The sequence below is a fragment of the Erithacus rubecula genome, assembly GCF_903797595.1.
Source record: "Erithacus rubecula genome assembly, chromosome: 17".
In the NCBI taxonomy this organism is placed as follows: Eukaryota; Metazoa; Chordata; class Aves; order Passeriformes; family Muscicapidae; genus Erithacus; species Erithacus rubecula.
This window is the reverse complement of record NC_136669.1, coordinates 8,761,570-8,785,330: the sequence shown is the minus strand read 5'-3', so window position 1 is coordinate 8,785,330 and position 23,761 is coordinate 8,761,570. Positions and strand designations below refer to the sequence as shown.

Below are 23,761 nucleotides of genomic sequence, written 5' to 3'. Positions count from 1 at the left end.
GACAAGAGTGCAGAGAAAAGAAAATACAAGAGATCAGAAAACGTAATTTTAATTTTTTCCATTATTGAGGACTTATTTAATTTTGTAATTTTTTCACTGTAGCTAAGTGGAATGGAAGAGGGAAGGATTAACAATTGTCCTTTGAAGAGAGTCTTTTATTATTTTTGCATAGAAAAGACTACTGCTTGTGTTACCCTTTATACCAAGTGTTAGCAAAATTGGAAAACAGAAAATGGAAACAGTCATGCTCTTGCCTTTCTCTTAGGAAGAGAGCAGGCTTTAATGCAACTGTAAAATACTCATTGAATTGCACATCAGATACACCTGGGTCTTGCAAACTAAAGTACTTCAAAACCATTTTCACCACAAACATAAAATCTGTTATTTAAATGCTCTATAGCCCTCTGAAGAAGTCCATCTAGTGCCCAAACCAAACATCAACTATCTTATTCTTTGGCAACCTGAAGGAAGTTTCTGATATTGGCATAAGACTTAGTCTATGTGATAACATTTGGTGGTTTTAGATAATGTTCTTTTCCACAGCTGACACCCAGCAGTACGACACCAAAACCCTCCCAAAATTCCATTTTATTAAAAGGGCACAGTTTTGGCAGGGGTGACTTCCAGCAACTTGCATCAACTTATTATCCCACAAGCTATGTAAAAGTAAACTTAACAACTTGCAAAAACAAGAAAAGAAAAACTAATCCAGAAGTAGTCCTATATATTCATTCCTTTCCAAAGATTTGATTTGTTGCCATAAGAGTGTGCTTTACTTTGCTCATTTATCTGTATTTAGCTTGGTAAATAAATGAATGGTATAGATTCCCCATTTTTAAATGTCAGAGACAAGACAGATTTTAAATAATTTTCTATACAAAAAAGGCCACATGAATTTGAAATTTTGACATAATTGAGAGCATCAGAGTGAACTATTGAATAAATTTTTTTTCACACATGTGCACTAATAGCTTCAAGCAACAGTGAACAATTCTTTACAGATTTAGTGATTTTGTTATTGGCCTTGTGATGGAAGACTAACCTAAGGGGCCTGGGTGTTATGACACATTTTTCACTGACAAGGATAGATGATATGTTACCACTAGGCATTTTCAGTATTTGGTTTGTATGTCATGAAGATTCTCATCTCAAAAATGTTAGTTTTGTCATTGGTATTTTTAGGTGAACTTGTTGTGGAAGATTGTTCACTAAAGCACGGTAAACAGTTTTGTTTCTCCCTAAAAGTAGTACTAGGTCTGGTTACTAAAACTTCAAATGATATATATTAATGTCATCATATACCATAACAAGAACACTGCACCCTCCTAAAATAAACAGGTCATTTTCTATCTCTAAAGTTACTAAAATGACCAAGGAGGACATCAGCCTACAGCTCTCTGTCCATACCTGTATTGGAAGAGACATTAAACAGAAATGCAGCCTTGTTCCCAGTCTGCACCACAACCTTTCAGGTGTGAAAGGATGCTTTTGAGAGCAACAGCAATTACTTTGTGCCCAAGAAGGTTGGTGAAAGTACCTGTAAAAGCAGGACAGGGAGTCTGTTGCAGAAGCAGAGGATTGACCAGGGCCAGGGCTTCAGAAATCAGTGCTTGCATTCTGCTTTCTCCCTGGAAGCTCTCCACAGTACCACGTGAGTTATGACAGTGATGTGGGCATAAAGTAGATATTGTATTAGTTCCCTTTATGTAGAAAGCTGAAAATTATCTGACTCAAGACAGCTGCCTTTACTGCCTGGACTTAATAGATTCCCTGATCAGGCAGAAAGCTGCACAGAAAATGAGATTCAGTGACTTGCAGTGGTGCAAGGAGATGTCAGTGGCATATAAGGGATGTGCACAGATAATGTTTTCATGGCACTGACTGTCTCAGGCTTGATCAAAAGCTGCTAATCTTAATACACCTCTCTTCCTTGACTTCAATGAGCTTTGGATTGGGCCCTTTGAGAGCAGATATAAGCTAAAAATACTGCAGCACCAAGACCATGCAAAGTCAGTAGAGAAATATGATCAAATTTATCATTATAATACTCAGCAGTTTGTAAACTCATTAACATTTGCAGAGAACATGCTGTTTTACCTGTGACCTATAAATTCTGGAAAGCTCAGGAGAATTGCCACTCTGAGCAATGTTGATGGCAAAGGTATTTTGGGGTAAGTATGATGAAGCCGTGTGACATCATTTAATTGTAGTTGTTATGGGATGCAAATGACAAGTCACTGCATCTAAACAATTAGAGAGATTCCACAGAATGGTGTTCAGGTTTTTGAAATTCCATAGGAAAATGGGAGTCAAGTTAGCAAGATATTGTCTGCAAATTAAAACACCTACCATAGTGTAGGAACCATTTATATGGCAAATAACCCATTAGCAAAAGGTCCGTGACATTAATGTCCCTCCAACGATGCCAAATGTTGTTTCAAACCTGCAAGTCCTGAGGGTGAAAAGTATAAATTCTGGGCTAGATCAGTAATGTTGGATGCACACAGGGATCTCATGTAGGCACTAAAAAGAATATTGGAGGACAAAAAAATGATATAACAAGCACAAAGCCTTTTACAGACTGAATAGAGAATTGTGAATCTTTTGTTGCAGTAGAAGGCATTGGAGAGTCAGCAGCCATTGTCTCAGGAGAAAGAGTGCTTGATATGTTGTGTTTGAAACATTTTTACAGGAAAAGCATCTTTCCATTAACAATTTTTTCTAAACTTATAGTTTTACCAGTATGTCAAGATTTTTTTTTAAAAGACATTAAAGACAGATGATAGCTTTTTTTTTTTTTTTTGGCTGAGTTGCATATCCCTATCCTGTGTATAAAATATTTACAGTTCCTTGTCATTAACAACTGTCCATAAGTAAAGGAAAAGCTGAAGAGACTTTTGTATTTTCACAATGTGCTTTATAGCAGCCTCAAAGTTATTCCACCCTGTCTCCCAGAGTTAAAGCCCTCCCTGGGGTTGCTGTTCCAAGGACAGTGTCCTTGATGCCCTGTTGTTTTCCTGGGCTGCAATCCCAGGTGCTCACTACAGTTCCTAAAAGGGTGGCACAGCTCTAGCTATTTAAGGGAACTCCTGGGTAACTGCACCTGAGCTCCTGGCCCTTCTTACCCCAAGCCATGCAGGAATGGGCCTGACAATCTTTTCCATATTTTGGATACTATGCCCTACCAAAAACCCATCCAGATCCTGGCCAGGAGCAATATTACAGAGCAAAATAAAACTGCCAGTCTCCTGCTGGTTGAATATAGAGTTGTGAGAGCCTCAAGTAAGTGGTTTGCTGCACTGCTATGTCAACATGGATTTTGAAGTACATTTGTGTAGACAAAATCCAAATAGAAGGCACCCCAAATTAAGGCCAACAAAAATTGTGCCCTACCAAACTATCACAGACTCACTGTTTGTGTTATGCCATATATGTGCTACATTTTCTGTGGAATTGCCAGCATTAAGGAATCATTTCAACATTTTTTAAAAAAATTAATTAGTTCTGTGATCCAAGCTGTATACCATTTATTCTCTATCTTCCAGGAATCAGAGTAACGGCTGAAAACTCTAGAACATTATTTGATTCTTAAGAGACAGAGTATTAATCTGGTATCAAGTTGGCAAATGCTTTTAAGAAAACCTCAAAGTTTGGGAATATCAGAATAGATCTCCTAGAATAATTTGACAAAGGCATGTGAGTTTATCAGTCATGAACAGATGTTCAGGAAATCAACTGATATCCTGAATCTCACAGCCATATACGCAATAGGAATATCTTTGTTGTGTGCATACATTTACCTATAAAAAAAGAAATAGAGAAAAATTAAATAGCTTTGAAAATGTAGCCGTGTCTCTCTTAATTCAGGTCTTGGCTTCACTGCTGAAACTTTCAAAAGTGCAGCTGGGGGAAGGGAGAAGCAGGAATTTCTGATGTACACATTTGTCCAGTAGGAACTAGATGGAACTGCCAGCTTATTACACATGGACCATTGAACACCAAGCAAACACTACTCTCTCCCTCCTGAACATTTGCAGTGTCTGTGGATTTCCTCGTATAGTTAGTTATCCTATTAGCTTAAGGAAAAAGCTCTAATTGCATTCACATGAAAGCAAAATCTTCAGTATATGCTCTTTCTATTAGTATTCTCCTTTTTCCTATTATCACTTAGAGTTTAACAAAACTCTCAGGATTATATTTTACACTTTGAGTTTGTATTATTATATGATACCAAAGGAAGTGAAGAAAAAATTTAAAAAGTAATTCTGAAAAAAAAAATTGTCACTAAAATCTAACTTTTAGTACAGAAACACAGCAGCAGTTTGGCTTCACAGCCCACATGCCTATTATAGGAGCTGCTGGGTAAAATTACAGGATTTAGATATTACAGAGAATATCTGGACAGATCACAGATCTAATGAAACTAATTTGTCCTTTAGATCTATGAACCCACCCAGCCCATGCCACTAGGAGTGGTCAGAGATGGAGGTTGGCCAGTGTGAACACATTGCCAGGGATCACAGCTCTACCCATTCACTTTTCCCTTTCTTTCTCCCCTGGCAAGGGAATTTAGCACTGGGATTGCTTTAGCCTAAAGCCCATTGTAAGAACAGAGAGAAGAGAAAGCACCAGGACTCCACCTTCCTCAAGAGCCCAAGGGACTCTGTCAGCCTGCCACAGGACCACTTCCCCCAGGTAGCAACTCCACCTGAAATGCAGTCCATCAGTAAAGATAATATGCTTCTGTTTAAAAAACAGCTGTTTCTTCAGGAAGACTGAGTGTATTAATAAATTAAACATTTACTAATAAACACTCTCATCCCTCTTTTAGCAACTCTGTCTGCTTAAGAGAACAGGTTACTGACATTATTAAGAAACTGAGAAACTCATTTCTTTACAGATTATTTAATGCTCAAAGGATTGGAAATCTAGTGACACATAGTTTAGGCTGCAGTTTTACACACTGGCCATTGTTATACTCACTATGACTGTATTTAAACTGGGGATCCACAATCACCACATTCTATTTCATCATTCAGTCTCTTAAAGCTTTTTTTTCCCTGTCATCAGTGAGGCAATGCCTACATCCATTGTCAATGCCTATATCCATTTAAGTATTAGGAGTTTTTTCATACAGTCAGATTTTATACCTGATTTTTGAACCACCAATGCTAACTGAGCTGATTTCTTCAGCAAATTGCGTCAAAATTAATAAATTAGCCTTGGAAATAATTTTACATTTTTAAAATATTTTAACATTTTTATTTGAAGTTTATGGATATTTGAAAACTTAAGGTTCTCCCATTCTCACCCTAAAATGAACTCCTGATTAGTACAAATTCCTAATTTTTTCAAAGTGTTTATTCTAACAACTCTGTTAACCTGGAGTTGCAAGGAAACTGGAAGGTGTTCTCTAGTCAGCAGCCATGACTTTGGCAGACTGCCAGGATGTTCGTGACCTCTAGAAATCCTTGAGATTTTGATCAGCATTTCCTTATCCCCAATACTCTGTTGTTTCTGTTTTAAATTACATCTCAGCGTCTCCAGGGTAGGTGATGATGTTAATGTGTGTGATACAACAGATTGTTACAAGCATCCTTGGATTATGAGATATGAATATCTTGACTTTCTAAACAATCATAGTGTTTATTGTATTATAGTTCTGAAATTATTATAGTATTATGCTGAAACAAATTACCACTGCTGCATGTCAAGAGTATTTTTTAAGATACAGAGAATGAAATTCAATGACTGTCAAAGGCAAGGAAAGACAATACCTGACTGTCCCCAGTTTTGTGTCAGGATGAGAATGCTATTGTCACCTTCACATTATGTCACACTAAATCCTAAAATCAGAAGTACAAATTTCTTGACTTTTCTGCGCCTGTAGAGTTAATAGTTATCATAATTATAAACCATTGTAAATAATGGGTGAAAAATCATGCTGCTGCTAAAATACATTTTTTTGTTTCAAAATGTGCAATGAGTTCAGCCGGGGCCTCTTGTGATTGTAGCTGCAGAATAAAACAAAAAATTATCTCTCAGAAGGCACTTTTTGTTTCTTTATTCATAAAAAGGTTCTTTCCCCACTAACACTTTAAGGCAAGTTGATAGCAAGACTAGGATTGCTTCCATAGCTGAGGAAAAATCCTTCAGTGTCACTGCTGCACTGAGAATATAACATGCTATGCATGTTACATATTGCACAGTACAGGTGGGGATATAGATCAGTGTTTGTTGCTATGTAAACTGTGGCAGCTTAAACACACTTTGTGTGTGAGAGGTCTAAATTCAGAAATTTGAAGTGGAATGTCATATTCCATTGTAGAATACATATAGACTTCAGGTATCCTGAAATGGTAAGAGCATTAAAGTATGTAAGAAAACACAATTATTTGTTTAAAAACCCCATATTTGTTATTCCAAGTCAAGAAGCACAACTTCAAGCTTTTAAAAATTCATAATGCTTTTTCACTAGAGTTGGTGTTGAAGCTGAGACAAACATATGCTGTCTTTTCCCATATCACCTTTATGGATCCTTATGCTGCAATGACATTTTAATAGGAAGCTGTTTTCTTCCATGCATTTTTAAGTGTTCTCATTGATTTTTAAATTAATGGTGACCTCTAAACAGGTATGATTTTTTTTCTATGAATTACAGAGTGATTTCTATGAATTATTATATAAATTTACATATAGGTGATCACTTCCAGAACCCAATGTCAGATATTAACTATTTCATTTCATGTCTTCTGCCAGGATTTCTCTAGAATACTTGCCTTGTCACCAAAACTGTGACATATCTTCATTACAACTGTCAGGCACAGAAAGGCAGAATCACAAACACGAAGGCAAGAAAAGCTTTGATGGGCAAGAAAGAGACTGGGAGAGAGAATGCTGAAACAAACAATCATCCACAAGATACTCTGTGGGGTATGGAGCATGAGACTGCCTGGCCTGCTGGCTCAGTCATTAAGTTATTATTGCATTGTATATATTATGATACTGGTTTTTAGGCTTATTTTTGCTTACTCATTTTCTGATATTACTGAACTCTGGCTTCAAAAGAAAAATATAATATAGTTATTATTCTAACCTCTACTGAACAAGTTAAGTGGATACAGGGTCAAAATCCAGTCCAGGTAATTTTACCCATGTGGATAATGAGTGTTCTGCAGACACAGCTCTCTGTTTTGAAAATTCAGTGGGCTATGCAGGCTGCTTCAGGTGTACCACACTACCTAGCTCTGAAATTTTGAATGCTTTTTTAAAAAACAATCTCTGGAACATCTTAAACAGAACTGACTCTCTCTGTATGCCTTCTGACATCTTCTTTGTGAAATGTGGCTGTTCATTGTCACTTTCCTTTGACAGCTTCTCTCATCTCCTATGTTCAATACATCCGCTCTGAGCAATTTACCTTTTCATCTGGCATTTCTTTATGTTAAGGCTATGCTGATCCTCACTCGTGAATTGGATCTGCCAGGCTTGCTGATATTGGATCCTGCAGTTTGCCAGCCCTGGTTTGCTCTGACTGCTGGTGATAGCAGTGCACACCACTCCAGGCAGCAGTGGCAGCAGCAATCTATGCAAGCCAGTTGTAGGTACTGAACATAGATATGATAATGCTGTAGTGCTGGACCACAGCCAGCTCTGCTCTGGCTTCTGCAACACTGTTCTACAATATGAAGCATGAAGATAATCTGATGCTCAGAGGTATTCAGCTTGCAGGCAGGCAGATTGGAAAAAAGCTCAGGTTTGTTTAAATGGCCACAGCTCCAGCTGTGAGGCCTCGTCATTTCTGATATGGAGGGGGTGTCAGGAACTCTTTTAACATAAGAACAATGTACATGTTTTGTCCTGTGCACGATGTAAAAAAGCTCTCCACATCTTAATCAGGGGATAGCTGGTGAGAATGAGAGTTAGGAGCTTTCCCTGACAGCAAACCCACAGGATGGAGCAAGCTGCTCACAGTTCTCACACGAGTCAAGTCTAGGGAAATCGGGGGCTGCAAGTTACCATGAGAATAGTTCAAAAGGATTCTTCAGATGATGGTGTATTTATCATGACCTCCTGACTGCCAGGATTCAGTCATGTGTGTGATGTTGGACTATGCTGACATGCATATGTTCCAGTTTGAATTTACTGGGGTGATAATTTGGATTAAATTATTCCTGTTCTGTTAATTCCTTCCAAGGCTGACAAGACTTGTCAGGATCTATTTGAGAAGTGTTTTCTTCTACCTGCTCACAGTCACCAACTTGCAGGGTGCACTGATCTCAAACTCTAAATAAGCCACAGGTATATGGGGGAAGTTAATCCATTTCTACATATAGAGATTTCCCATGGGGAAATATGCACTTAGGACTTTGCCCTTTGTAATTTGCTAGTTAGTCTCAGGTTGCTTTACACATTTGCATCCTTGAAGCTGTACAGTACCTCTCTTCCCAAGAGTGTCACAAGCCATAAAGGAGGATTAATGCAGCTTATGAACTCCATTTACTATTGTGAGGATTTTCCACTTGGAAGCTTCTAGCACACACTTAATATGATGTAAAGTAGAAATACGAATAATTAGCAGCTAATAAACCATCTGCCAAGTTTTGAGCATATATTTTCCTCCATGATCTGACCTTCTGACATATCCTGACTTCTTCCAGACTTTCCTGGACAATTAATTTAGACACTACAAAGCAGGCAGACATGTCCCAGAGAACAGACATGATAAGGTTCTTTGATCCACACGGAAAAGAATGTACCATAGATTATTCTATCCTTCTTTTCTTGTTTTCCTGGCATTCCCAGACTTTGATGACTAGATCTCACTGTTTGATGATTACAGACTCTCAGAGCAGCATCTCAATACTTATGTGATTTATGGATCCAAACTTTGTGCAAACAATGCCCTGCAGCATTTTATTGCACTCACTAAATAACTCGAGGTTTATTGTTCTTAAAAGAGAACAAGGGTAATGTAAGTTTTATTTTGTCTCGCTTTCTGTTACTCCCTCTAGTAGCTTTTAACTCCTTTGCCCTTTTTTGTGTTATTGAGATCTCAAGGATGAGATGTTTCTACAGCTGTTAGGAAAACAAATGGCTGAATGGAGACAAAAGGCTGAACCACAATCTTTATAGTTGTTTGTTTGGCTTCTTCTGCTTGATGATCAGTCAGGATATGTATCCCAGGATGGGCAACTCTAAAAAATTCAGTGATTGTTCCTTGGCCAGGCAAAATCAATGAACACAGGAGGAACCTGAGGTACTGTATGTGGGTTATTGAGATGCAGAGGGACTGAGGGGAGTGGCACAATCCTCTCCCCTCCTAATGAGCAGACATGAGAGGTAGTAAAGAGGAAAGGAAAACTTGAGCATTATTCCAGTGGACAATTTCTGCAGAGTAAAGCACTAAGTAACAGAGACCAGATTTTCATGAACCACTTGTCTTCCTTTCTAAAAATGTTTGGGTGATTTTGACGCTTATAAAATCTGAAAATCTTTCCTTGTGCATAGGACAGATAGGTGATTCACACTTTGCAACATATCTCTAGTTCTGTGTTTCTGGTTCCAGAAACATCATCATCTGTCTCCCTATGCTTGTAGAAATGATGGAAAAGGTGTCACCTAGGAAATAAAGTGTAGCTTGCAAATAAATATTTCAAAGCAGATTTTCACAAGGAAATGTTAATGGCTCTAAAATGCTAGACTATGACAATACAAGATCATCATATTATGAAGTGTGTCATTTGTACGTGTTTGAAAGGAACCCTGCAGCACTGCTGCTCCTCACTGTAATTTTCTTACTTTGAGAGGAAAAAAACTTAATATATTTGCATAAAGTTATTTAGACCTTGTTATAAGACGCATAGGATCACAGTCAGAAAAATAAGTCAGCGAATTATTAGATTAGTGCATAAAATTATTAATATAATGTACAAATTGTAGAAAGAGCTTAATTGTATAAATTGTATTTTATATGCTTATCCTCTATATCTGTTAACATTTGGACATTTTCAAAGAAGCATAAACAATTTTACTTTTCATATTCTTAAAGATTCAAAAGTTCCTGGTATTTGTTACAGGTTTTGCTACAAACATTTTTATCCAGACTTAGTGCCTGGTCTCTCTATCACCATAATAATACCCTTGCATGGTTAAGGTAAAATTTGAGATTACTGACTTTGATGCAAAAACCTGTAGACACAAGATTAATCCCAGAAACATAGTGAAGAGATGGACTTATCAGTGAATTTTGTCATTATAGGTCTTAAAGAGAGCTTTATTCTAGTTAAACATTTAGGAAAAATCCTCAGCAAATATCTTATCCCTTCTGTTTTTCTATGGATTCTTGAGGATCTTTTCTGGGGTTAATTGTTTCTGAGAGAAATTATTTATTTTCGCAGACCTCTTTTCTTAAGTGGAGACCTTTAGCAAGGAGGAAAAACAAGAACCCAAGAAAAATAAGTGTTAAAATTGTGGGAAAGAGGTTATTAATCATTAATGCAAATAATTTTGATTCAAAAATCCTTATAGGAGTTCATTTAACTGAGTAAAAAATTTAATGGCAATTTCATTACAGACCTATGACTAGAAACTTGAAACTGTTCTGACCAAAGTGGTGGCCATGTTTATTTTTTCACAAATGGTAAGGAATGCTTCCTCATAAAATCAATGGCTGCTCAGAAATTAATTTGGGACTTTATCAAGAATCTGCATTACTATAGGAGGAATGCAGTTTTCCAACTTTAGCGCTTTGAAAAATGAGAAATAGGTTACACCGCTGTTATAAATGCAAATTATATTCTTTAAACTAGAGTTAGTCATTTGATGAGGTAGAGAAAGAAAAAGTATTTCTTTTTCGGAAGCTTTTTATAAAATAACATCTCATTTTTTTTTAACAGAGGAATTCATCTATTAATTTTCTTCTGAAGGTATGAGCACTCTGTTTCACATTGCCAAACCCCCCATGCCAGAGCAGCAGAACCAGTTCTTGGCCAACAGCCCATTGCAAACGTGTTCACTTGGACCCCCCAATGGAGAAACAAATCCACAGTGCTCACACAACATCCCAGAAAACTTTCCTACCGTTTACATGAGGGAAAGCTGCCACCTGTGATTCCATTTTGTGCCAGGGTTCAGTGGTTGGGATTCAGTATCAGCACAAACCCTCCCTGCTCTGCCCACGGGGGTGACAGCAGTTGTTCAACCACAGCAGCCACGAGCACCACAGGGCAGCACAAGAAGTTCCCTTGCCCCTGTGTGCCAAGGGCATAGACTTCCTCATTTGCAGATGCACAAATTTCCCTAAAATCAGAACAAAAATGCCAAGTACATCTAGCTGAAAATTCCTTTTACCCTCCTGGCTTCTCAAAACACTTCTCAGGTAGGTCCATTCCAGGTTGGTAAATTACTTGGTAATTTCACTGCACTTTTCCTAACTAGCTTCTATTGCTCTTGGCAGTGAATATTTTTCCTTTTCCAACACTGAACTGTTTAAGCTGTTTCCTTTTTTGTTTTGTTTTGTTTTTCTTTGGTTTTGGGGTTTTTTGTGTTTTTTGTGTTTTTTGTTTTTTTTTTTTTTCTGTGTGTGTGTGTCTGTCTGTGCAAAACTGTAAGATAAACTTCCTGCATATCCCTTTATCCCTCTCCTTACTCCAGATTAACAACAAAAACACAATTCCATTCAATAAAGTATACTTGAAGTCCTAAGTGAATTGTAGTGCCCTTGGGTAAAATCCTTGAGTCATTAAAGAGGATGAGAGCTTTACTAGGACTTTTGACCGAACAGAATTTCATCTAATTGGAATAACCCAGCCATTACTCTAAGCACTGCCAAAGCCCTGGTTTTGTTGCAAGGCTCAGAGACTGTTCCTACTCCCACATCAGAGTCACACCCACAACCATTCTGTACTCCAGGGCTGGAATTTCTGGCTTTATCAGCAGTGCCCTGCTGATAAATGCTGGCAGGCATTCTCTGCACTTTCTGTGTTGTGGCATTCTTTGCTGTGCTGGCCAGAATGGCTGACTGCAGGCTTCCTGAAACAATCCATCCAGCATCAAACCAGGTTTGCAGGCACAGAGGAGCAGCTCCTTGCAGCCAGCAGAAGGGACAGCAATAGGCAGCACAAGGTTCAGATGTGGAGAATGTGGTGACAGAAAATAACAGAGCAGTTCAAAAGTCTCATCAGATTAGCCCTTGAAAAGCAAGGGTCTACTTGGCAAAGTCTGGGGTTTTTTCTCTTGGCTGGTGCTGAGGAGTGTAAAGGGTGAACGAACACAATGAAAACAAACTTTTCAGGGAAAAAGCTGCTCTGCTTTTGAGAGTTCATTGTGGACACTTCATCTTAACAAGTGCTAACTCAAATAATGTCCAACCTTTGTTATGTACATACTCTTTTATGTATGCTCAGGGCATAGATATAGATATAGATGATATAGATATAGATGATATAGATACATGGTATAGGTAGCTATTTATCAAATATACATTTCCTCTAACTGACAAGGAGCGAATGGCAAACAGCAATTGGATTATTTTGGATACGTTGCAAATTCATTACAGCTTCAGAAGTATAGTTATAGCCTTAAGCTTGGGTGAACAGACATGTTGCTTAAATGTATGAGCTAAAATCAAAATTACGTTACTGAAGGAATCTTAAAAGCCATTTAGATGTAATAACTAAAAATTCAAAATCAAATTCAAATCTGCGTTGGAATCATCTGGGAATGATTATCAATGCAGTTTTGTACCATAGTTCCAGAGATTTTTTCCCAATTTTTTTTTCCGTTATAAAAATCAACAAAAAATTAGTTCATAAATATTCAACACACTCATTTCTCTTCTTGACTTTATCTTATGATAATAAAACTGGAATCAGAGCCAATATGTACATTTCAAGAAGATTTATAATGTAAAGAAGAGAACATAGAACAAAGTACTGAAAATCATTTATGATTGAAACTGTAGATTGAAGTTGGTGCAAGTCTCTCCCTGAGTAGCATCTCACAATTGCCTCATAATATTGGGATTTGTATTCATAAGCTTTTTAATGTATGCAGCCAACCTCTTCTTTATTGTGTAACCACTGCACTGATTCTGCTTGGAAAAGTTGGGATGACTGATTGAAAAATCAGGAAGGAATTGATTTTACAGAATGTTAAATTTCTGATGAGAGCATTTTAATATCTAAAATAGAGTATCAAAGTTTTGCACAGCCAAAATGATAAAAAGTTATCTTTATAACTGTGAAAATACCACTTTAATGCTTGCACCTGCCTATGCAGACAGAACTGATCTATTTGTGAATTTACATTTTTGTTGTTTTTGTTACAAATCTATGAATTTGAGACAAAATATGAGGGTGGGAGTTCAAGGATTTAGAGATGATTAAGCTCTAAGTCAATAGTTAAAAATAATATTGTTTTGGCATGAAAAAGGCAAGCATAGTTTATGTGAAGGCAAAGCAGCTATGAAAGCAAAAGATAGTTTTTGTTTACCTTTCAGTGAGATGACTCTTACCACATTAAAAAATAAGGTGTATCACTCTCTATCCTTCTTCATTTTGATGAGCACAAATCTGGCAGAATATAATCTTAAAAAAGGTTGTGTTGATGCTTTGTGGGGTTTTTTTCAAAACATGATTCCTTCTAGTTTAGCAGTGTTTTCTGTACCAGTTTTTGACATCAAGAATCCCAGTGACATGAAAGATTACAACAGGCATGAAGCACAGATGATTGATATTGCTGACAGTTGTGGTTAGTAGTGGGAATATTTGGCCCTGGAAATTCAGCAATGAAAATACTGTTATTTGGTGTGCCCGTCCAATGACAAATTACAATTTTATATATTAAATTCATTAGCATATAATAGGAATAGCACCTCATTAATCAAATTTTTAAGTAAAATTTAGATTGCAAAGTGCAAGTGAAATCACAAGGGAAACATGACACTTTTCCAAAGATACTGAACTTTTCCTTTTGTAGATGGTAAATACATTCCTGCACCATGGGCAACATTTCAAAGTACAACAACTCTGCACCCCAATGACAGCAAAATGAGTCTCATCCTTCAGAGGTGTTATTGAAGTCTGCTGGTGTGTGACTCAAAGCTGCTATATAATAGTCTGGTACAGTAATGCTCTCTTCTGTCATACCTGTTCCACCTGTTAACTGCAGTATAAAATGCAAAAATATTTTCTTAATATTTTTATTGCCGTAATGTTAATTCTTGCACTAAAGGATAATGTCAGTGACCGACTGTATTTCTCCCAAACACATTTTACATTGATGTTTAAGATATGTCAAATGATTTCTCTGAAATAAAAGTTGAATAGAAGTAAATGATAGAATGCAAGGCAGTAATCAAATCTCATTCCTATTGTACAATAAATGAAGATACAGCAAAAACTTCACTGTGCAGTTCTAATGGAAATCCTTATATGTAGCAGAGCTTATGCAGACCTACCCAATACAACTCAAACCTAAAATTGTATGTAGGATCCATAACAGTCAAGTAGAGTTTCCAATAAAATCTAACAAGAAATGTTTTAGAACAAAGAAGAGACCTATGGAACATAGGGAATGATATTAAGTTCACAGTTTGATTACAAACCAAATTCCTCAGTCCTATTCATGCAAAATTTTATATTTACTCTTGCTTTTGCTTTCCATTCTCTTAATTTTCCAGATGAAGCAAACAGGATGATTGGAAAGGCATGGAATTAACTGCTTGGTCAGAGCAATGCCAGAGCTCTGACATAGTACAGTTGTGAAGATTGGTGTAGTTTTAAATAAATAGATATAGTCTATGATATATACTAACATTTTTAATATCATCTTGTTTTTTAAAACATTAATTGATGGAATCTACCAACAGCCAATGACAAATGAGATATTTTATTGGTTTTACTTTTTGTCTTTCCTAAACAATCCCTAAATCTCTCATTCTCAGATTGTAATTAACTTCCTTGAAAATATTCACTGGTGTTTCAAGAAGTTTCATTAGAATGTCTTCTCATAAATCAGCAGCATGCATCTGAATTAAAATCTGAATGTAAATTGGAAACGTTTTATATTAATGACTATGAGGCTAAACACACATTCAGAACTGATTAAACATTACTGTTTTCCAGTGACTGAGTTGCAAGAGGAATGGATTTTTCAGACTCTGTATTTACATGGGAAATTTGGTTTCCAGCATGGAAGCTCTGGATATCTGGAATGCAGTGCCATAGTTGTATTTATATTAACAAAAATTCTATCACTAATTTGTTAATGCTTTGAGATTGTACTTGTAGCAAGATTTCAGTTTATGTCAGTAAGTAGAAATTAATTTAAAGGTTTAAATAAGTCTCAAGATAGCTGTGACAAAACAGCATGCAGCTTCTGACCTCAAATAGAACTTTTATTTAAATATACAATATTTCTTTTGGCATGGCTGATGGTAGTAGTGTGGGCTTTTACTTGGATGATTAGCATCATTTAAACATGGACTTTGTCCTTCTCGCTGTATTTTACAATCAGAATGCCATAAGCAGCTTTCTCCCAGGGTTGACTGAAAGCTAAACTTGTGTTTAGCTCAGGAATTTAATCTAAATTATCAGATTTTTTTAGTGTTAAGGTGTTTCCTGTATAGATCACAGAAACCTCAGTAAAATGAATTTTTGCACAGTGGCAGCAAAGAATAAGGCTTTAAATGTAAGCAAGTTCCCAGCAGTGCTGACGACAATCCCCTCTGTCACAGCACTGTAGACTCTTGTGCTCTAAGGACATCCTCCAGTTAAGCTGGCCAGTTTACTCTCCCTCATTCTTCACTGTCTTGGAGCACTCCATCAGCAATTCTTCTTCACCCCTCCTGTCAATCTGCTCAAACTATCTTTTTCTTGGCTGAAAACTTATTAGTGTTGTCCATCTTTCTACTCATAGAACATGGCCCTGTCTACACAGCTCAACTTCTCAGTCTCTCGTCCTTTTAAGTGAGCAGATTAACAGCAAATTAAATTTTATGAAGAAAATAGTGCAATTCCTCTGGGCTAGAGCCATGCACAAAGCCAAGCCTAAAAATCATTTCACTGTAACCAAACAACCTAGACACCAAAGAAGCCCAACAGTGTTATTTGCTCAATCCTTTGCATTTTGCAAACAAGGGGTTTGGTGGAGCTGCAAGTCCTGCCACCAGAAGCACAATGTCACAGTAAAGCTGCACATCCCCAAAAACCACCTCAATATCCTGCCTACAGCTGTCCAACAGTTACTGTGCAAGCAAATCAGTTCTCATGTTTGATATGTTCCATGAGCTTTACATTTTGAACAACAGGACTTCTCTTTGCTGAAGTTTCTTAGTAATTCTCCCTGCTTATTACCAATGACCAACAGTAGAAATTACATTCAGGCAATGCAAGATAATGAATCATCTGATTTAAACATGTTACATATGTAACATAATTAATTTGCCAAAGATAGCAATGAAAAAAAAAGCTTATTCATTAGTGATAAAGGACTGAAAAATATTATTGTGAATTCTATTTTCACAGTGTAAAACTAGTGACAGTTCCTGCCACTGGAAAACACAGGCTGAGCTTCTATGTGCAGAAATGGGGAGAAGAATAGGGAGATGCAATACACAATTTTTATTCTAATGTATGAGGACTTCAAAAACATCTTCCTATTTAAATGCCTACTGCCTCAACACAGAAATAAAGAAAAAACAAAAGTTAACTTATCATAAGGTACCAGTTATAGAGATGGCATAGTTTTGTTTTCAGCATTAGCATTTGTTGTAAGTATCCAGGACAACTGACAATCAAATGCAGCAGTAAACACAATGCTGAATATATTTTTAAAAGGCCATTTTAATCACATGTGCTGCAAATCTTTAGACAGTATTAAAACTGGCCATTTGAAACAGTGCAACATTTCCTTCTTTGAATCATGTGTTTAAAATCCACTTTTTTAAAGTTAAATTCAAAATAAAGACATTCAAACATGTCAAACTAACTAAAAGCATTTTTCATGTTAAAAAGCTCCTTAATCTATAATTGGCTTCCTTTTAAAACCACCTTTATCTTGGAAGCCTGCATAAATTGTTTAAATTTACTAGTGCAAGGCTGGTTCTTGGAAAAGAATAACAGAGCTTTTACTGATCATTAGGAAAAGTGTCTGAATTGCACCAACCAAAGTATTTTTTCACTCTGCTATCATAGATCATGAATCAGAAATAATAGCAGTAATCACGTTTCAGAAATGAGGATGTAGCTCTGAAGCTCCTAACTCCCACTCCATCAGTGTTATAATCCCAACAGGTTAAATAAATCCCTTACTTCTAACACAATAAGTAGGGAAAAAAAATTAAAAAAAAAAGAAAACCAAAACAAGAAGAGAAAAAAATACCTTGAATGCTGCTGCTTTCTTAAGCTTCTTTAAAGTCACAGATGAACACAACAACTCAAATTCTGCAGAAAGGTTTGCTTTTGGTTTGATATTAACATAACTTCTTTACTTTCTTTATTTAACATCTCATGGTAGAAGACTTGAGTGCTACACTTCTTGATAGATACCTGCTGCTTGTTTACAAAGCACCACCACATTCTAATGTGTATGAATGAAGGGGATAACAGAAAAGCAGTTCTAAGGAAAGCACAGTCCTGGAAGAAAATTAGGACAACAACCACTAAGGACAAAATAGATTTACTAAAAATCTGGATTCACATGAGCAAAGGAAAACCTGTGTTTTTTGGGAACTTCCAAAATGTCTGCTCTTTCTTGAATATCAAAAAAGCAGGGACAAGAAACTGAGTAAATTGCAAGACACTGAAAAGAGCTTTTGGCCTTCCACTAGCCTGCAAGTTCTGGCAAACAGCTGCAGGCATCAGAGAAAATCCTTGTCCTCTGGTAACAGTGCAGAAACAGAAATACACTCATTTTCAGTGTCAGAGATCATGTAAAGTTTGTCATTTTGACAAAAGAGCTTCCCTTCACAAAACACTTTCAGAACATGTTGGCAACATCAGCAAAATGTTTTCAAGAGGACAGAAAGAGCAAATGAACATTCAAATTAAAACATTTTTAATAATGTTTGGCCTTCAACAGCTTGTCTGAAAGACACAGTGTGGAAAAGATGTGTAATGACTAAAAAAATTTCTCCTGTCCTCTTCACGTTTATGTATCAATGTGAAAAGTACATCAGCCTCAAATATTTAAGTCTTATTATGAGATGGCAAGTAGATAAAAGGTGGTAACTTAGAAAACTTTAAAAATATGTATTGAAGTTTATGATGCAATAATTTTACACAATTTCATTTTCTGTGTATAAGTATAGGACTGGAACAGAATTTCTATGAAAGTTGTGATTCACTCTGGTTTATTTGCTTATTTAAAAGTACTCCAAAAAGCCTGTCCCTTTTCCAGCATTGGTAGTAGGTAATGTTTCACTGACAAAGTTTCTGCCTGTGAAATCCACTCTTGCATTATTTCAGAACTTCACTATAAAATTCTGATTTACCAAGATACTGACCTTCAAAAATTTGTCATAATAATTCTGTCTTTTTATAAAGATTTTTTCCACATTTTCAACAGATTTCAATCATTTGTGATGTTCTGGCTAATTCTAATCGTTCATTTAACCATGTTTCACATGATTTTATGGGAATAAAATGGCAACAAATACAGCACAACAAACTACTTGCTATGAAGAAAATATATGCAATATTGGTTATAGAATGCCTTGAGTAATTTCACCACTTGAAGCTTTGTTCTTAACAAACTAAAATTATTGACTCAGTGCATAAAGTTAATTAAAGACTGAAACAACTATCATCAGAGCTGCAGGCTTCTGAGGTTTCCTTCTGTAGCAGGAATGCCTGAGATGTATAAGAAGCATTGTTGGGACTGCCCCTATACATGACCCAAAGGATTAGGACAGCTCCAAAGCAGCACAGTGCTTCTGTGCAGTAAATTGCAGTGGTACAAAAGCTGCTTCACATATAATTCTTCCCTCTGTGCCAGAGGGCCATATTCTGAGACAGAGGTGGTATGGATGTCTGGGGTCAGCATAAATCAACATCCCATTAAATGTATATTTTTTTTCTTTCTTCATCCACTACCTATGTGGCCCTGAGTTGCATTTATATGCAAGAGTTCCTAGAAGCAAGGCTTAAATCTGAATTCAAATCTAAGAAACAATGAGTTTCAAGGATTGCTGTATTATGTTGTATATTGTAGTATATACAAAGAATTTTAAGCAAAATATCTCAGTGTAATCATTAGAAAATTCTAGATAAAATCAATGCAGTAAGAACCTCTTTACTTTCTGGCTCCTTCATTAACTGTGATTCTGAACACTTCACATGTGAGATAAGACAATAGACCCAAACTTCATTACTATTTGGTACTGTTCCTGCAAACATGGTCATGGGAAGGATCAGACATCAGCCAGGAGCTTAGCTCAGACAAAGAGATGCAGTGCACGTTCCCATCCTGCTTTAACCCTTCAGAAGCCAGGCTGCAGGGTGTTAGAGCACCTCTGACTGAGGGAGCAGCCTAGGCTCCCCCAGAAGTGGTGTTTGTACATGGGGAGGGTGTGTGCTTCCCTCTCTGCACTGCTCATCTGCAGAGCCCCAGCTGGAAGCTCTTTAGTGGAGAGCAGGGCAGACAGATGAAATGTCACCTGATGAGGTGTCACATCTCTCTGTATGTGACACCTTTATTCGAGGGCACAGCTTTCATTCCCTCCCTTTACTCTGTAGGGATGCACAAGGAATGACTGTCAGCCTTTCTCACAAAGCAGGCACCAGCAGCACAGGCAGCACGTGGAGCTGCTCTTTCTCCCATTGTCTTCACACCCTTCCATAAAAAAACACCAATAACTGCACAATGCAGTCCAAATAAAACTCCAAATATAAGCAAACTTTCTTTCTATAGTGAAGAAAAAGATGAGTGCACATACTTCAAATGTTTCAAAATGCAAATACCAATGCAGTAGAAGTATATTTGCAGTAAAATGCACATCTACACTGGTCTACAGCACAGAATATAGTCACCCACTGCCTAACAATTTAAACTTTCCTGAATGGTACCTTTTTATTTTATAAATATATTGAACCTGATTTGGTAAACATATCCATAATTCAAGTATGTGTATATATTTTTTTTTCAAGATATGGCTGAATATAAGTTACATAAATAAGTCTTCAAATTAAATTTACAGTGGCATTGTCTATCACAAGAGGAACATGTATCTGAGTATGAGAAAGATCTGTCCTGTGCTCTAATAGAGACTGGGAAAATAAGTTGTGCAGGACTTCAGAACCACTTGATATGTCACCATATCTCACCTGAAGCTCCAAGGTGGACTTTTTTCTTGCCTTCAATAACATAAACATGAAATAGCAAATACAGAATAAAAATATTATCTAAAAATTAAAGCAATATTCTTCTCATCATCCCCTTGAGAAAATGAAAACCACATACAACTTGATGCTATCTAGGAAAGTGTTTAATTAATATACTAGTGGATATGATCTAATAGCCTAATGAGACCACTTTGCTCGTGGATGTTACAGCCCTATGAAACACATTGCTAAATTCATCTGTAACCACAACAATTTCTATTGTGGTATAACAAAACACAGAATAAAGCAAAAACAATATGAGCAAAAACAACAGGTTGAAGACACAAAGATACAAAACCAATATCAGTCAACCAAGAAAACTAATTAAAACTAAATATTTAAAACTAACTAAACATTTAAATATTTAAAACTAACTAAAAAATTTACTAATTTTCCTATTCTAAATTTATATCTTCCACTGTTGCACTAATCTGCACTAGGAAACTAAATTTTTCTGACTCTAAGAAAATACTATTGCTAATTTGCAAGAACCCATGTACTGTTGATCCTCACTTGACATTCAGCAACATTTGTTTCTAAGTGATCTTTTCAGTACCAGCATTCCAGCCATTGATGAAGTTAAAATGCAACTTACGTAAGTTATTTGGAGGTCTTGTCTCCATGTTTTCATAATGCTGCACATGTACCACAATGTTTAGATCTCTTTCCATATGATCTGTTGTACAAGGACCTTGAGGTCGCATAACATCAGCAAGAGCCCTGAAAACCAAACAAAACCAGAATGAATCTGCAAAATCTGTAAGGCATTAACAATATGTTCCAAGATCTATTTCAGTTTGCAATGCAGTCAATCATAACATCTGCTGGAGAAACCAGCTGCCTTCACAGTAAATGCAGGGAAGTAAATTCATTGTGAGACTTCACACCTAAGGCTCTTTTTAGGTTGTCTTACTGTGCTAGAAGTAAAACACAGAAACACATTAAGTTCTTTAGGTATCTTGGCTTTGGAAGAACATAATTTAAACTCCTTGAGCCTTGTAGATTTCTGCCACTGCATGTGTTCAGTAACATTATTGCCATCTTGGTTAAACTGAACACCTCAGCACCTAGCCAGTGGCTACACCTTGCACAAACACCTAGAGTACTAATTTCAGAAGAAATGCATTTGCAACTGGCTCACACAACACAGTGGTCTTCACAGCTTTCATTCAAAAACGGCACTCAAGTTGAGAAGTCATGTAACTTCCATGCAGAAATCCAGTAAGCAGGGATTTAAGGATTTCTCATCCAGATGGGGAGATCAAAAAGGTCTTTTTCTAACTTCTGTGAGTGTCCTAGTCTTTAACATAGAGCAAAGCTTGCACAGGAACACTCCCCGCTCCTTTGAAGGCAGTTGGGAATCAGGATGAAAGCTTTGTGCTAGCCAAGAGGGAGTAGCAAAAGGTTCCTGAGTGGGGCCAGGCCCAGGCTGGTGCTGGCCGTGGGCTTGCCCTGCAGAGCCCCAGCACTGTGACACTCCTGCTCTGGGCACTGGGGAGGGAGCAGCTCCACTGCCAAGGTGCTGCTGAGCACCTTCCACCCTCAGCACAGGATAAACACACACACCTGCCTCAGCCCTGGGCAGAGCTCCTGGCCAAGCCTTCAGCTCTGAAACTCCCAGCGTGGCAGCACCTGTGTCTGCGAGTCTGTGCTGTTTTGCCAGAGTTCCAGCAGCAGGATTAGCCCTTAGCCATGTGCCACAGCTACCTGCTGAACTGCTGTGCACTAGGAAATAATTGGCCCACCTGCAGAAGCTGTTGCCTTAGGCAAAGGACAGCTGTGGTATGTGTTACCAGTGTCTTCAGGGTTCAGTGCACATCTTTTCTTTTCAGGTCAATGTATCATGGACCATTATTTACCTCCTTTTTGGTTTATTGTTTTTAATTTTTAGTCCTCTTAAGCAATTTTTAAAGAGTGTGGACACATTTTCTGGGCACTAGGCCCAGTTTAGGTTAATTTTCTGCAAAATTATATACTGTGTCCCAGATACTGCATCAAGAAATACTAGCTCATAGACAAATAACAATAAACAAATAAACAAAACAATAGCAATAATGTTTTTTTTAAAAGCAAATTTCTTGGTGAAAACCATGGCAAGTGCCATCTAGCTCCTCTACTTTACTTCTGTGATTTTATGATTTCTCAATCAAGCAGCAATGTACTTTCAAAATATTAAAAAGTAGGCAGCTTCATTTCAGTTACAGACAAATTCTGAGCTGGATTTTGCTTTCAGATTGCTGGAACATTGCTTGGGTACACAGCTGAACAATACTGATATTTTATTGTGTTTATGGCTAACATTATGTTATTAAAATATTAGTTACAGTTGTGATCAACATGTTAGAGAATACTCTGTTGATCCTGGAAAAGGTCAGAAGACAGTAACCATATGATTAATGGTATCAGAGTAATGCTCCCATTTGAAGCAGTGCTTATGCAGCAGAAATAGCAGAGCTGGCCTACATAGCAGAATAATAAAAATTCAACAGAAGAGACCTCACAAAGACATGTAGAAATGATGAAAAAAGAAAGCATTATATTGCAAAAACAATTTAAAATAAATGGGGACCAAAACCATTAACATCTTGCCAATTTATGCAAATACATCTCTATACAGAGGAAATTATTGACATCAATATTAATTCTAATTCCAGAGGCATCTGGACACACTTTTGAGAGAGGAAAAAAGTAAATGAAAGTTCCTAACTCCAGTATGGGAGTCAAAACTGTGAGATCGAAGTATTTCCCAACTCTGTCAGAGTGGGCTTCCAGAAATCCTCTCCTCATTGCTCTTAGTCTGATGGTAAATATTGTTTTCTGTAGACTTTAAATAACACCCTATATAATGTCAGATGAACTACTGCCTGTCTGTGAAAATGCTACGTTTTCTACTAATTCAGGGGTGGTTTTTTTCAAATGGTTTTCAAGGTATTACCTGTGCAATTCCTTCAGTATTAGGAAAAGATGAACTACTCACCATCAAGTTCTGTTTTTGAAAACACAGAACCTATACCATGTTAGCCAAAGTTGTACAATCTTTTCTGGCAGAACAGCTCACTAAACTGAGAGCATGTTCTTATTCCCCACTGATGTCAGAGAGAGTTAAAAATGTGTAGCAGCTTCAGTATTACTGTAGTACAAAAGAAATGCTGTACCTGCATTTTGTTCTTTTAGGGATTTGCCCATATAATGAAATGGATAAAGGAAGCGTTGTTCCCCAGTACATGACAAAATCCTTGAACAGATGTTTGCTTTGAAAAATTCCACATAGGCCAGGAGAGTTTTAAAATACCTTCATGCATTTATCTCACCTAAATATAGTCATATAGATTTTGTTCATTATCTGAAGAAATTTTTATAGTAAGGCCCATTGAAAA

General features: G+C 37.0%; 1 protein-coding gene across 2 annotated transcripts in view; it reads right to left on the bottom strand.

Moving 5' to 3' along the window:
* Positions 1 to 23,761, bottom strand: part of SHISA9 (shisa family member 9) — a 171,229-nt gene that overhangs the window by 141,688 nt on the left and 5,780 nt on the right. For both annotated transcript variants that reach the window (XM_079320709.1, XM_079320708.1), the window contains one exon: positions 20,980 to 21,104. In XM_079320709.1, the coding sequence (XP_079176835.1) occupies positions 20,980 to 21,104 (125 nt within the window). The remainder of the gene's footprint in view (positions 1 to 20,979; positions 21,105 to 23,761) is intronic.